At 39.4% G+C, this 13,199-nt stretch overlaps 2 protein-coding genes across 12 annotated transcripts in view; one reads left to right on the top strand and one right to left on the bottom strand.

Moving 5' to 3' along the window:
* OPRM1 (opioid receptor mu 1) overlaps positions 1 to 13,199 on the bottom strand; it is a 155,503-nt gene that overhangs the window by 57,402 nt on the left and 84,902 nt on the right. The gene's annotated exons all lie outside the window — the stretch shown is intronic.
* Positions 1 to 13,199, top strand: part of IPCEF1 (interaction protein for cytohesin exchange factors 1) — a 177,545-nt gene that overhangs the window by 156,908 nt on the left and 7,438 nt on the right. For all 11 annotated transcript variants that reach the window (XM_024748041.1, XM_024748037.1, XM_024748042.1 and 8 more), the window contains one exon: positions 7,602 to 7,795. In XM_024748041.1, the coding sequence (XP_024603809.1) occupies positions 7,602 to 7,795 (194 nt within the window). The remainder of the gene's footprint in view (positions 1 to 7,601; positions 7,796 to 13,199) is intronic.

The raw sequence follows: 13,199 nt of genomic DNA, 5'->3' as shown, positions 1-13,199 counted from the left end.
TGTGTTGGCTAGGACTTTCAGTACAATGTTGAAGAGGAGTAGTGGGAGGGGGCATCTTTGCCTTACTACTGATCTTAGTGGGAAAGCTTCTAGTTTCTCACCATTAAGTATGAAGTTAGCTGTAGGTTCTTTGTAGATATTCTGTATTGAGTTGAGGAATTTTCTTTCTTTCTTTTTTAAATTAATTAATTAATTTTATTTATTTTTGGCTACGTTGGGTCTTCGTTGCTGTGCACGGGCTTTCTCTAGTTGCAGCGAGCGGGGGCTACTCTTCGTTGTGGTGCCGGGCTTCTCATTGCGGTGGCTTCTCTTGTTGCAGACCACAGGCGCCTACGGGCTTCAGTAGCTGTGGCTCGAAGGCTCTAGAGCACAGGCTCAGTAGTTGTGGCACACGGGCTTAGTTGCTCTGCAGCATGTGGGATCTTCCTGGACCAGGCCTCAAACCCGTGTCTCCTGCATTGGCAGGCAGATTCTTAACCACTGTGCCACCAGGGAAGCCGCCAAGAATTTTTTTTTATTCCTTGTTTACTGAGAAGTTTTTTTTTAACCGCAAATGAGTATTGGGTTTTGTTAAATGCTTTTTCTGTGTCTATTGATATTATCATGTGTTTTTTTCCTTCTTCCTCTTAAGCCTATTGATGTGATCGACTACATTAATTTATTTTCTAATGTTGAGCCAGCCTTGCATATCTGGGATAATTCCCACTCGGTCATGGTGTAAAATTTTTTTATTCTCCAATTTGCTAATATTTTGCTGAGGAATTTTGCATCTATGTTCATGAGGTATATTGGTTTTCAGCAGTGAAATGTATTTGTCTGGATTTGATGATTAGGGTAATCCTGGCCTCATAGAATGAGTCAGGAAGTATTCCCTCTGCTTCTATCTTCTGAAAGAGAGTGTAGAGAATTGGTATAATTTTTTTCTTTAAATGTTTGGTAGAATTCATCAGTGAACCCATATGGCACTGGTGCTTTGTTTTAGAAGGTTATTAATTATTGATTCAATCAGAAGGTTTTTCAATTATTGATTGGATATAGGCCTATTCAAATCATTTATTTCTTCTGTGTGAGTTTCGTTTCTTTTAAAGAATTGGTCTGTTTCAGCTAGGTTATTAAATTTGTGATCACAGAGTAGCTCATAGCATTTTCTTACTATCCTTTTAATGTCCCATGGGATCTGTAGTGATAACCCTCTTTTTCATTTCTGATGTTAGTAATTTGTGTCCTTTCCCTTTTTCTCTAACCAAAAACAAATTTTAATTTTTACTTTTACTCTATCTAGACACTTGACATTTAGTAAGAATAGTTTACTTACTGAGTTTTTAAAGAATCCAAATCCAGAATTAGCTTGCTGTGTTTATTATGTATGGATATATGAAGGAGGTGAGAATGAGATTAAGAATGGAAATTTTGACCAAACAGTGAAGATTTAACAAATATGTTTTGAGGAGGTATTATATTTCTGGCTCAATTGTTGGCATTTGGAGATGCTTTTTGAAGATAACAAAGGCAATAGCCCTCTTGCATAGAACTTACAGTCTGGTGCGTATGTCTGTTTGGGCAGGATTTGGAGACAATTAGCAGGTAAGTAGAAGAACAGGATAATTTCTGGTAGTGAGTAAGTTGCATAAGGGAAATTAGGTAAGGGTATATAATAATGGAGGTAGGAAGAAGGACCTTTATTTAGATGACTGGTTGGGGGAGGATCTCCATGAGGAGGCAATGTTTGATCTGGGACCTGAATTTCACAAGGAAATCTACACATATAAACAATAGTTGGCAAAATGCCCTAGACAGAGAGAAAGTAGAGTATAAATGCTATAGGGCTGGCACAAATTTTGCGGTTCAGGAAACAGAAATAAATCCAGCATGGCTGGAGCAGCGGGTGGGGGCATTATAGCAAGATACTGGAGAATTCAGTAGCAGCTGGCTATGTGGCAACCAGTGGGTCCTTTAAGGTATTTGGATTTTGTTCTAAGTGCAATGAGCTATTTTTGGAGGAACTGAAGCTGAGGAATGTTTTGGTGTGGTTTACATTTTTAAAAGATCACTTCACTGTATGAAAAATGGATATTAGGAATGTAGCTGTCGAAACAGACCAACAATGAAATGATGGTAGCAATGGGGTGGGGAGCAGAAAAAATACACATATTTGGGATATATTATAAACATACAATGTAAGAATGTAAGATTCATAAAGGATTGTTGCCTGGTTTAGTCTATCCCTAGTCTTTCAGCTGCACTGCCCGAGTACACAGTGGACATTCAAAGGTATGTGATGGATGAACTTAATAAAGGGATCAAACGTGTGAGGGAAAGAGAGGAATCAAGGATGAGTCATAAGTTTTCCAGAACATTCAGTCCTCTGTGGAATGAAATATAACCTCAACTGTATAGAATTTTTATCACTTCCTGGGAAAAGGTTTATTAGTAGGGATTTAATGGCCATGTTGAAATATGTAGCTCTAAATGTGTACACTGAGGATTTCCTATAAGGCAAAAATAAGGATGTCTTGCAAGTAATTACAGGTCACACTAGATTATAAGCATAGACATAAGGACAAGAGAGCACCATCTTGAAAAGGTAAGGGCATTTATCTGCTCCAAACCTTCATTTTCTGCTTGTGAAATTGTATTGGGGTAACTTCTTCTTCCTCTTGCCTCACTGCTCTTGGCATGAAGTGCCCCTCATATCTTTCCCCTCCTTCTGAATCTTCCGTGTTTTGTCTTTTGCTAATGTCAACAAGAAAGATCTTCTTAAAAATATATCATCCCTTTATTGAGTCTAAATCATTAGATTATTGACCTAAGTTTGGAGAACGTTTTCTAGACTGACCCCTCCAGACATTCTGAGCCAGTCTAACAGAAGTAAAGGGTCACTAACATTTACCTCAAATTCCTACCAACTCAACAATATTGAGATACTGATGCGTTAGAGCAGGGATTCTGGAACACTCCCTTGAGCAAGCCAGATTTTTAAAAAAACTATGATATGGCACAGAGAAAATAGATGCTGCTTTCTGGACAAGTCTCAACTTTCTAGCTGTAATTTCAGTCCTTTTCTCTTCCGGTGAGCTGAGGCTGTTTCTGCATGACTAATTGCTGGGAAGCAGTCTAGCCTTGCTACTCAGAGTATGTCCATGGACCAGCACTTCAGACGTCACCTAGGAGCTCCTTAAAAATTTAGCATCTCAGTGCCCGCCATCCCAGACTGAATGAATCAGGAACTGTATTTTACCAAGATCCCTAGGTGGTTGTTTGCTTATTAAAGTTGGAGAAGACTGCTCCCGAAGTGCCTGGGCCTGCACAGTGTGGAAGCAAACTTTTATTCCTCATTCCACACTGCTTTACATTTTGGAAAGATCACTTACTGTTTTCCAAGAATCTCCACATTTTTTCTCATCTATAAAATAAAAATAGTTTTCATCTTCCTTGGCAAAGAACTCGTGAGGCGTGATGCCTTATGTGGAGAAGGAAATTAAAGTCCTGTTATTTTATGTAAGAGACTAAAATATGCACTTGAGAGGAAGGATAACAGTTGCGTTGAAAACACTTGATTGTCAGACAAAAGTCTTTCATTTTGCCACAGAACACAAGGGAGATAGAAATAATTAACTTGGCTTCTGTTTCCAGAGGGAGACCAGTGGTCTTTTCTGCCAATGTTTTTTTTTTTTTTTTTTTCTCTTTTTATAATCTGGTAAGATAAGGGAACAATGTAGTGTTTCCTAATATGATATTACAATTTAGAAAAATATTTACATGAAAAAGGTGAAATGGAGATTTTTAAAATATTACTCTATTGAGAAGCCTTTGAAAGGTACAGGGATAGCCCTGTAGGATTAGCCAGCCAGCGCTAGTCTTCCATACAACCGTTAGGAAGGACTCGGTTCGCCTCGGCTTTAGGGTCAGGTGCAAGCTGTGTTTTCTTGTGTGCTTGTACCCTTTGGGTCTTTTTTTTGTCCTATGATCCTGTTTATCATCTGCTTCCATTATTACTGGATGTTCATTTTATTGTCCCGTGAAGACCTAGGCACCAGCCATTAGTAACAGTAAAACAGTATAAAATTCCCATTTAGGTCATGGATGAGGTTAGATCACAGGTCTTTCCCATGAGTATCTAGCAATATACTAGATATTATATTATATACAATATACTAGATATATCTAGTTGTATATCTCTCAGATTATGATACAAGAAAGGCAAATAGGGACAGGAATATGTGTGTGGAAGGGCGATAATCTCTGATATTTTTAACTTAAAGGTAATATATATTGATATAAATATATTAAATAATAATAAAATTATCCAAAGAGGCGGTCCTCTTTATTTTTCATTTAGGGAATGTACTTTATGCCATGTTATTTCAAGATTCTAAAGTTTATTTTCATCTTTACTGATTTAATATTGTTGAATTAGATATAAGATCTTAATATAATCATTTTACTCTGACATAATTACAAATTAATGTGTTAGTCGAAAGTATTTTTATTTTCTATCGCAATCTTTAGCAGCTTGGTGAACACAGAGGAAGTAAAGAAGTCATTCTGTTTATCTTCTTTGTCGTATACTTGTTTGGTTTGTTTCTTGAGGTTTGTTAAATATATATTACTGTAAAAATACTGTGGTATTAAAAGCTGTGTATTCAGGCTTTATTTGAGGTAGAGCCCCCACCTGCCTATCTGTAAAAAAGTGATTTGTACAATTATCGTGTTCTTGTGGGACTGAAAACTCCCAGAGTCGCCAATGCTAATGTTCTGCTCTAAGAGTCAGAAGTCTTTTTATTTAGATTTCTTAAGACTTTCTGACGTCTCCAGCTTAACTCCAGGACTGTTGCCATGCTTAGTATTTCTCCTATGCAAGTGTCATCAGTTATCATGATAATCTTATAAAAGTCTACTTTTTAATAGCTCTATTGACATATGCTTCACATACCGTAAACTTCACACATAAACACATACAGTTCAGTGGTTTTTAGTATGTTCATAGAGTGGTGCAACTAGATCCACAATCTAATTTGAGGACGTTTTAGCACCACACACAGGAAACACCCCGTACATATTAGCAGTCACTCCCCATTCCTACTTGTCCCTTCCTCAGCCCCAGGCAACCGCTAATCTACTTTCTGTCTCCGCGGATTTGTTTATTCTGGACATTTCATTATAAATGGACGATACAGTATGTGTCTTTTGTGACTGGCTTTTTTTACTTCAAAGAATTTTTCAAGTTTCGTCCATGTTTTAGTATGTGTCAGTACTTCATTTCTTTTAATGACTAATACTCCATTGCATGTGTGTACCACAATCTGTTACCCCACTCATCAGCTGATGAGCATTTAGGCTGTTCGCACCTTTTGTCTATATCATTCATGACATTCATGCACAAGTTTTGTGTTAACATGTTTTTAATTTTCTTGAGTATATAACTAGAAATGGAATTGGTGGGTCGTATGGTAACTTAAAATGCTACATTAAGCATTTTGAGGAACTTCCAAACGGTTTCCTAAAGTGGTGGGTCCATTTTATATTCCCACCAGCAACTTTAAGGGTTCCAGTTTCTCCACATCCTTGGCCACACTTCTCATTGTGCCTTTTTGATTTTAGCCATCCTGGTGAGTGTGAAGTCGTATCTCACTGTGGTTCTGACTTGCATTTCTCTAACGACTGATATGGGGAGCATCTTTTCACGTGCTTATTGACAAAAACCTACTTTTGATGTCTGCACAGACTGAGCCAAAAAGTCTAATTGTGTTCAAATGTAGTTTTGAATATTTTCTCCTTTTTTGATACTATTGTGGTAGTGAACAGAGAAGTTTACTGACCAATACTTTAACTTAGTTGCAAAGTTAGCCCAACATCTTTGCTCTTCATTTTATGAAAGAGTATTGGGCACTCCTGTGGACTTTCTGGTAGTAGAAGGGGGAAAACTATTGCCTAAAGGCACTTAATCTTATAAGAGTAAACTGTAAAGTAAGTGAGTGTGCTTAATTTTGATGCTCCTAGACTACTGTTGTATGCTTTCCTCTTTGGTGAGACCTTTTCTCCAGTTCTTCTAAGGCCATACTTCCTATATGATCCTCTATCAAGCTTGTTCTCAGGATGGGAGCTAAAATGCATAGACACTAGGAAGTACATGGTAGAAAACAATCTTATTGTCTGTCCTTCCCAACATTATTTTTTTAGACTGAAGTGAATAAAGGACTGAAGTTTTTAGTAAGAAATTAAAGCAGCATCAAGAGATGGTTTTCTTTGAGTAACTTTCTGTATCATTTGAGACTCTTTCAGCTGCATATGCTTGAAAACGATACTCAGAATATCTTAATAAAGGCAATGTACTGGCTCCCATAAGCTAAGAGGGCAGTAATGGTATCACCAAAATCCATGTGTCAGTTGGATCCTATGGATTGGCTCCATTCTCATGATTCTTGGCATGATTTCTGGAATCTTCCAGGTTACATCATCACACCACTCAGTTTAGGAAAATAGAGAAATTGATTCCCTGATACCCCAAACCAAAGTCTCAGAATTGAGTCTCTTTGGCCCCAGTGGACCTGATCTGAGACACGTGCTCATCCCTGGATGAATGACTGTGGCTAGCATGATGGAACTGCCGCTGGCTTAGCCTAGCACATCCGGGGTCCCCCCGGATCCTGGGTGGAGTCACTTTCCTGGAAGCATTTGAGCTGAGGCTGGCAAGGTGTGGTTAACAAAGAGAATGGAGGTGTGTGGCATGAGGGACTATTATTATCTGCTGAAAGCCACAGACCACAGGTGGATTCCTTCATTCAAAGAACAGTTCTAGGAAGGACATTAAAATGTGATCTGGGACGATGGTTCTCAAGCTTTAGAGTGTGTACTGGTTTGTAAGGTTATCCTGCCCCACCACTGTATTTTAGAAACAGAGAACTTACTTGGTTTCACAGGTTTATAGGTGGAGAGGAACTTTGCCCCGGGATGAATCATTCCCTGAGTCCCACCAATCTCTGATTTAGATGATATTTGGGTGAGATTTGAGACTTAGAGTTGATGTTTGAATGGGTTAAGACTTTTGGAGATGTTGGGATGAGTGAATGTATTTTGCACGTGAGAGGGACATAAATTTTGGGAGGTTAGATTGTGTACTATTATGGGTTCAATTGTGTCCTTCCAAAGTTCCTGTGTTGAAGTCATAACCACTGAGACCTCAGAATGTGACCTTATTAGGAAATGGTTATTTTTTGCAGGTGTAATTAGTTAAGAGGTCAATAGGGTGAGCCCCTAATCCATATGACTGGAGTCTATAAAAGGGGGAAATTTGGACACAGAGACATGCACACTGTAAAACACCGTGTGAAGATTGGGGTTACGCTGCCACAAGCCAAGGAACCACCAGAAGCTGGAAGGGAGGCCTGGAACAGATCCTTCCCTACAGCCTTCAAAGGGAACATGGCCCTGGTATGACAAAGTACCACCAACTGAGCGGCTTAGACAATAAAAATTTATGTCTCACAGTTTTGGAGGCTGGAAGTCTAAGATCAAGGTATCAGGAGGGCCTTGTTTTAGGACCATGTCAAATGTTCTGTCCTTGATTAACTGGGTTTATTGTTATTTATTTATTTTAATAGAAGAGACAAAAGTGTCTGAAGATGATGAAATGGAGAAGCTCTACAAATCGTTAGAGCAAGCTAGTCTATCTCCTCTTGGGGACCGGCGACCTTCAACCAAAAAGGAGTTGAGAAAGTCCTTTGTCAAGCGGTGCAAAAATCCATCCATAAACGAGAAGCTCCACAAAATCCGAACTTTGAATAGCACATTAAAGGTAAGAAATTTCGGACTGTGGATGAACTCTGTGGATGTGGCGTGAGAAGATGCTGGTTCTGTAGAATGATTTATGCTAACCACATGTGTGGGTGGAGGGTAGGGAAAGGCAGTAAAAGCCAATACAGTCTCAATAGTGTGAGTTGACCCTTGACATTCTTAAAACAGTAGGAAATTCACGCAGTAGCACCCAATGCAGTTTTTTTTGTTTGTTTTGTTTTGTTTTTACAATAGGCCTTGATTTTTGCATTCACTCTGGTGTAAAATTTCAAATACTAAGCTCCTAGATGGCAAGGATCATGTGTAATTTGTTTTTGTGCCCTACTACCTGGAATAATAAATGTTGCTGAGAGCCTGAGATAGTCAGCTGGTGAGAATACACAGTAAAACTTAATAAGATCTTGGGATTTTGCCTGATTCATTAAAGGGTGCTGTTCTTTTATACTATATCCAGAAGAAACTTTCTACATTTCAGATATAGCAGACTTACGTGATGCTAAGCTCTCGAGTCTGGAGCCAGGAACACCATGAGAGCTGGGCAGTGGGAAACAGATACTTCACGGTAGCAGACGAGCAGATGTTTTCACAGTGAGAATAAGGGACAGGGCACAGGATGTACTGAAGCTACGTTCATGGCCTCCCATAACTAAAATGGTTCTTTATAACAAAAGCATCCTGCTTTCACGTTTAGATTATAGCACAAACAAGTAGAGGCCAGAATACTTTGTAAAACAGTCCTGAATTAGCAGAAGATTTATAGATTCTGGAAAGCCTTGTAGACCCGCAATTTAATGCTGTTTTGTACATGTCCTTTTGCATCATGAATTTGAATCCCTCTCCAGGAAGAAATATCAGCAAGCAAAAGGACAAGGCTACAAAAGATGGTGGAGCGACTCTCAGTCACATGTCCCAGTGAGCCTTGTAAAAATAAGGCTGAAAAATAAAAGGCAAAGGTGTATTTTATTTATACAAAGAAAACCCAAACGTAGAGGAAATTGCCTAGCATTTAATGATGAAAGACATCACTAGCACTCATTTCAAAGTCAAATATGTTATATTCCATAGTATTTACCGAGTGGCTAAATGTGTTTGGTCATCCAATGTAATATGCCATACTGTGTTGGGATTTTACTGTCTTATTTGTGATAACTGATACGAGTGAATACATTTTTTATTGAACAAATACTTCCCGACTCTTACTATGTATGAGGCACTACTCTAGGACACTGGCACCACTGAGAAGACCCCACTGGACAATGGAAACATAAAGGAAAACAATTGCTATGAGATGTGATAAGTGCTATAGTTGATATCAGCTTTGGTAGCCCAGAGGAGGGAAACAGCTGCCTACCTGAGGCCATTAGGGACAATGCCGTGGAGATGCTGAAACTGGCCCATCATAAGAGATGAAGAAAATCAGGAAGAGAAGGAAGTGCATTCAAGGAGGAGGAGCTGGCCTAGGCAGATGCATATCAGTGGATGAGATGTTGCAGCCCACATTGGGAGAAGTAGGGAATAGAGGCTAAGGAGAGCCTGGACAGTTCAGGCTACTTCTAGAAGGAGAAAGACGGGGGTCTCAGCTTTCCAAAGAGCAGGAAACTCAGGATTCTGGACCTTCACCCGACCATGGCCAGGGGCTTGGAAACTGGGAGCGCAGGTTTGTACAAAGAATTCAAAGGTTTTATCGACGCAGCTGGTTCTCTGTGACATCTTGTTTTCCATGCACTATGGCCACAGGCTTGAGGAGCTCAGCATCTTTTTCTTTTCTTCCCAGGTATTAGTTATCTATTGCTAGGCAACAAAATACCCACAAACTTAGCAGCTACATGCAATAGACATTCATCATTTCACAGTTTCTGTGAGTTAGGCATTTGGGTGTGGCTTGGTTAGGTGCTTCTACTTCAAAGTCTCTTATAAGGCTGTAATCCAGGCATCAGCTGGGACTGCATTCATTCCTCCACTGGGGGAGGGTGTGCTTCCAAGCTCTCTCACGTGGTTGTTGGCAGGATTCAGTTCCTCGCAGGTTGTTGGACTGAGGGTCTCAGTTGTTCACTGTCTGTTGGCTGGAGGCCACCCCCAGTTCCTTCCCATGTGAGTCTCTTCATAGGGCAGTTCCCAAAATAGAAGCTGGCTGCCTGCAGAGCAGTAAAGCTGCGAGAGTGAGCGAGCAGGGTGGGTTGTACCCCAATCTCAGGAGTGACATCACATCCATTTCCAGTATTCTGTTCATTAGAAGCAAGTCGCTAGGTCAGCCTTCCTGCAGTCAAGGAGGGGAATTACAGAAGGGCATGAGTACTGGGGAGCAAGGAACATTGGGGCCATCTCAGGGGCTCTCTACCCCACCCAGCTGAAGAACTGCACTCTCTGAACATTTCTGGAAAGAAGACCTTTCCACAGATCCGTTACGCTGGGGCTGATGAAATGTACCCCATGTTATGTATTCCTGTGAACCTCCGAGGAGGACATGATGATGTGGAAATTGACCTTGTTGGAAAAAAAAGAGAAAAGCACATCAACCTATTCATTAGAGAAAGATTATCTGGTACATCATGTTCATTCATGTCACAAAGCTATCAGAATTATTTTAACTGTCTTTAAAACTCAAAGCAGTCAGGATAGTGGTTGCCTTTGAGGGGGAGGGGAGGATATGCACTGGGAGAGGCCACAAGTAAAGCTTCTGAGATTCCGGGTAAGAGTCTTTTTTGACTTTGATGGTGGCTACGCAGATGTGTTCATTTTGTGATAATTTCATCAAGCACAAACCTTACATGCGCGTTTTTCTCTATGTGTGTTATGTTGCAATGTAAATGTTTACTTAAAAAATACTTCGAAGCCGGAGTGTGGACAAGCAAAAAGAACAGTTTCATGCAGAGACAGGGAAACTGTTTGAATAATAATGTTTGTATTAGTAATAGGCACATTCCAGAAATGAAGAAAAATCCTCTCACTGGGACTGTAGTGGAATGAATGCTCTTCATGGAAATTCTTTTAGAAAGTTGAGCAAGCTATCATGTCACACACTAAAGGCCTTCAGATTAGACCTTTAGGGGTTTCTGATAGCTCCACATCCCCGGACTTTTGGCTAAGCCTGTATTTATTTTTAAATGAACGATTAATGGGTCCAACTGAAACTTTCTCCCAAGATTCCTCTTGCCTGTGTCAAAAGAGGAACGAACACTTCTTTGCCCACCTGCTCTGGTAGAACACATTTCCAGTGCTTAGGTCTTAAGGCAAGCCATGTACTGAATATTTGGAGTGAAGAATGGAAGTACGTTATTTTTCAGAACCCCTACCAGACCCTGCCCGCCTGCCAGAAAGCCAGGAGTATGTTGTCAAAGTGGTTCAAAGCATCCAGTGAGCCTGCTGCTCTATAGGGGAGAAGCAGGGCCTTTGCGTGATGCCTGTTGACCCCAGGGTGCCGAGTCAAGGAAGGAGTGCAGAGGGTTAAGATGTTTCATTAATTTCCTTCCTCTCTATTCTTATCTACAGTTTTTTCTTTTATCCATAAAAGAGCTAACACGGACTTGAGCTGAATGGTAAGAAATTTGAATTATTTAGAGCTAAAAACCATTTGAGAAGTGTTAGTTGAAGAGACCCTTTCGTAAAACCTTTTATCCCCTTTAGAGTGGTGGTGAATTCATTTTTGCCTTAAAAAAATCAATTTTCCAAATTTGGTTGATCTGCAAAGATCTTATTTAGTTTTTTTCAATAAAATATTAGGATCTCTCTCTGCACAGATGTCAAAATTTCTTAAGAACAAAGTAACACTCCTTAAGTATCTTCATAGGAACAGCACTATGGTAATATTATAGAATGAAAGCATTTTTTTTTTTTTTTTTTTTTTTTTAAATTTTTAAAATAAAAATTTTTTTTTTTTTTTTTTTTTTTTTGGAAAAGATTGTCTTTGGAAGTAGAGTTGTGGAGAACTCAGAGAGAAGAAAGAAAACTCTCTTGGTCCTGCTTGACTTTCTACCAGCAATCCTTCCTAGTTACCCCCTTATTAACTAACCTTTCTTCCCTCTGCTTCTGGGTCCTGGCCAACCTGCTTCATATCCCTCTTTGGTTACTTTCCTACTGCACAATTTTCTCTCCTTCCTGAAACCCAAATATATCTTTTGATCTCCATTTATCACCACACCCTTGCTCTCTTGCTTTAAAATTATAAATCTCACCACTCAGATTACTGTATGTATGGTACTTTTCCCTCGAAATCAATATTACTCTGACCAATCTAGAAATAGGAAAAGAAGAAAACAAGAAAATGTAATAAAACACCCCAAATAAAATGTAAGTTAAAGCTAATTGTAGAGTACAGAAAATACATTTGTGTGCCACTAATGTTTGGGATCATGCACGAGCAGATACCTCATTTGGATAAAATACACGCTGCCAATTCTTAGAATCCCTAAAACTATATGTAAATGTGTGGATATATCTATATGTCTATGTCTATGTCTATGTCTATGTCTATGTCTATGTCTATGCCTGTATCTGTCTATATATCTGTAATATATATCTATATAACATATTATATATTATGTAGATATAATACAGATATATTCAATAATACGTATATCATATATATAATTATATATATATTTTGTTTGTTTGTTTGTTTGTCCGTTTATGGAGAGGATTTCCTCAGACTCTAAATAGGGTTCATGATGCAAAAGAGGTTAGAAGGCACATGGGTGACTAGTTCTTTCATTCACTTCTTATTTGATATATTCATTTTTTTCAACAGGTATTTAGTGAAAGTCTACTATGTGTCAGTCATTCTTTCAGACACCTGGCTATATATCAGACAAAAGTGCTTGACCTCATGAAGCTTACATTTAGGTGGAGAAAAAAATAAACAAAATAAATACATTAAATTTGTAGTGTGCTAGGTGATGATACATTTGGTAGCAAATAGAAGAGAGGGGGAATAAGGAATGTTGAGGGACTGATTTGTAACTAGGATAAGCATGAGAAGTCTCTTTAAAAGATAGAATTTGGGTAAAATCTGAAAAAGGAAAGGGAGTGAGCCTTCAGTCTACCTGAGGCAGAATGTTTTGAGTAACAGGGACAAAAACGCACATTCCTTGGGATGGGGGTGTGCCTGGTCCATTTAAGGACGGGTAAGGAGGTCAGTGTGGCTGGAATGGGGTGGGGAGGCGAGATGGGGAGCAGAGCCGTGGGTCCAAGGGGCAGCAGGGGATCACAGCCTGTAATGCCTCACTGACATTGGAAACACCTTGGCTTCAACTCAGTGCGATAGGAAGCCTTTGGAAAGTTCTCAACAGAGCTGTGCCATGGCTTGACATATTTCAAAGGTAGAACCGTCCGAATTTTCTGGTACGTTGGGAGTAAGAGAAGGAGTCAAGGACAACTCCAGTGTCTGGCCTGAGCAACTGGCAAGATGG

The sequence above is a fragment of the Neophocaena asiaeorientalis genome, unplaced genomic scaffold (genome assembly GCF_003031525.2).
Source record: "Neophocaena asiaeorientalis asiaeorientalis breed wild unplaced genomic scaffold, Neophocaena_asiaeorientalis_V1.1 scaffold123, whole genome shotgun sequence".
NCBI lineage: Eukaryota > Metazoa > Chordata > Mammalia > Artiodactyla > Phocoenidae > Neophocaena > Neophocaena asiaeorientalis.
This window is presented reverse-complemented; position numbering and strand designations above follow the sequence as displayed.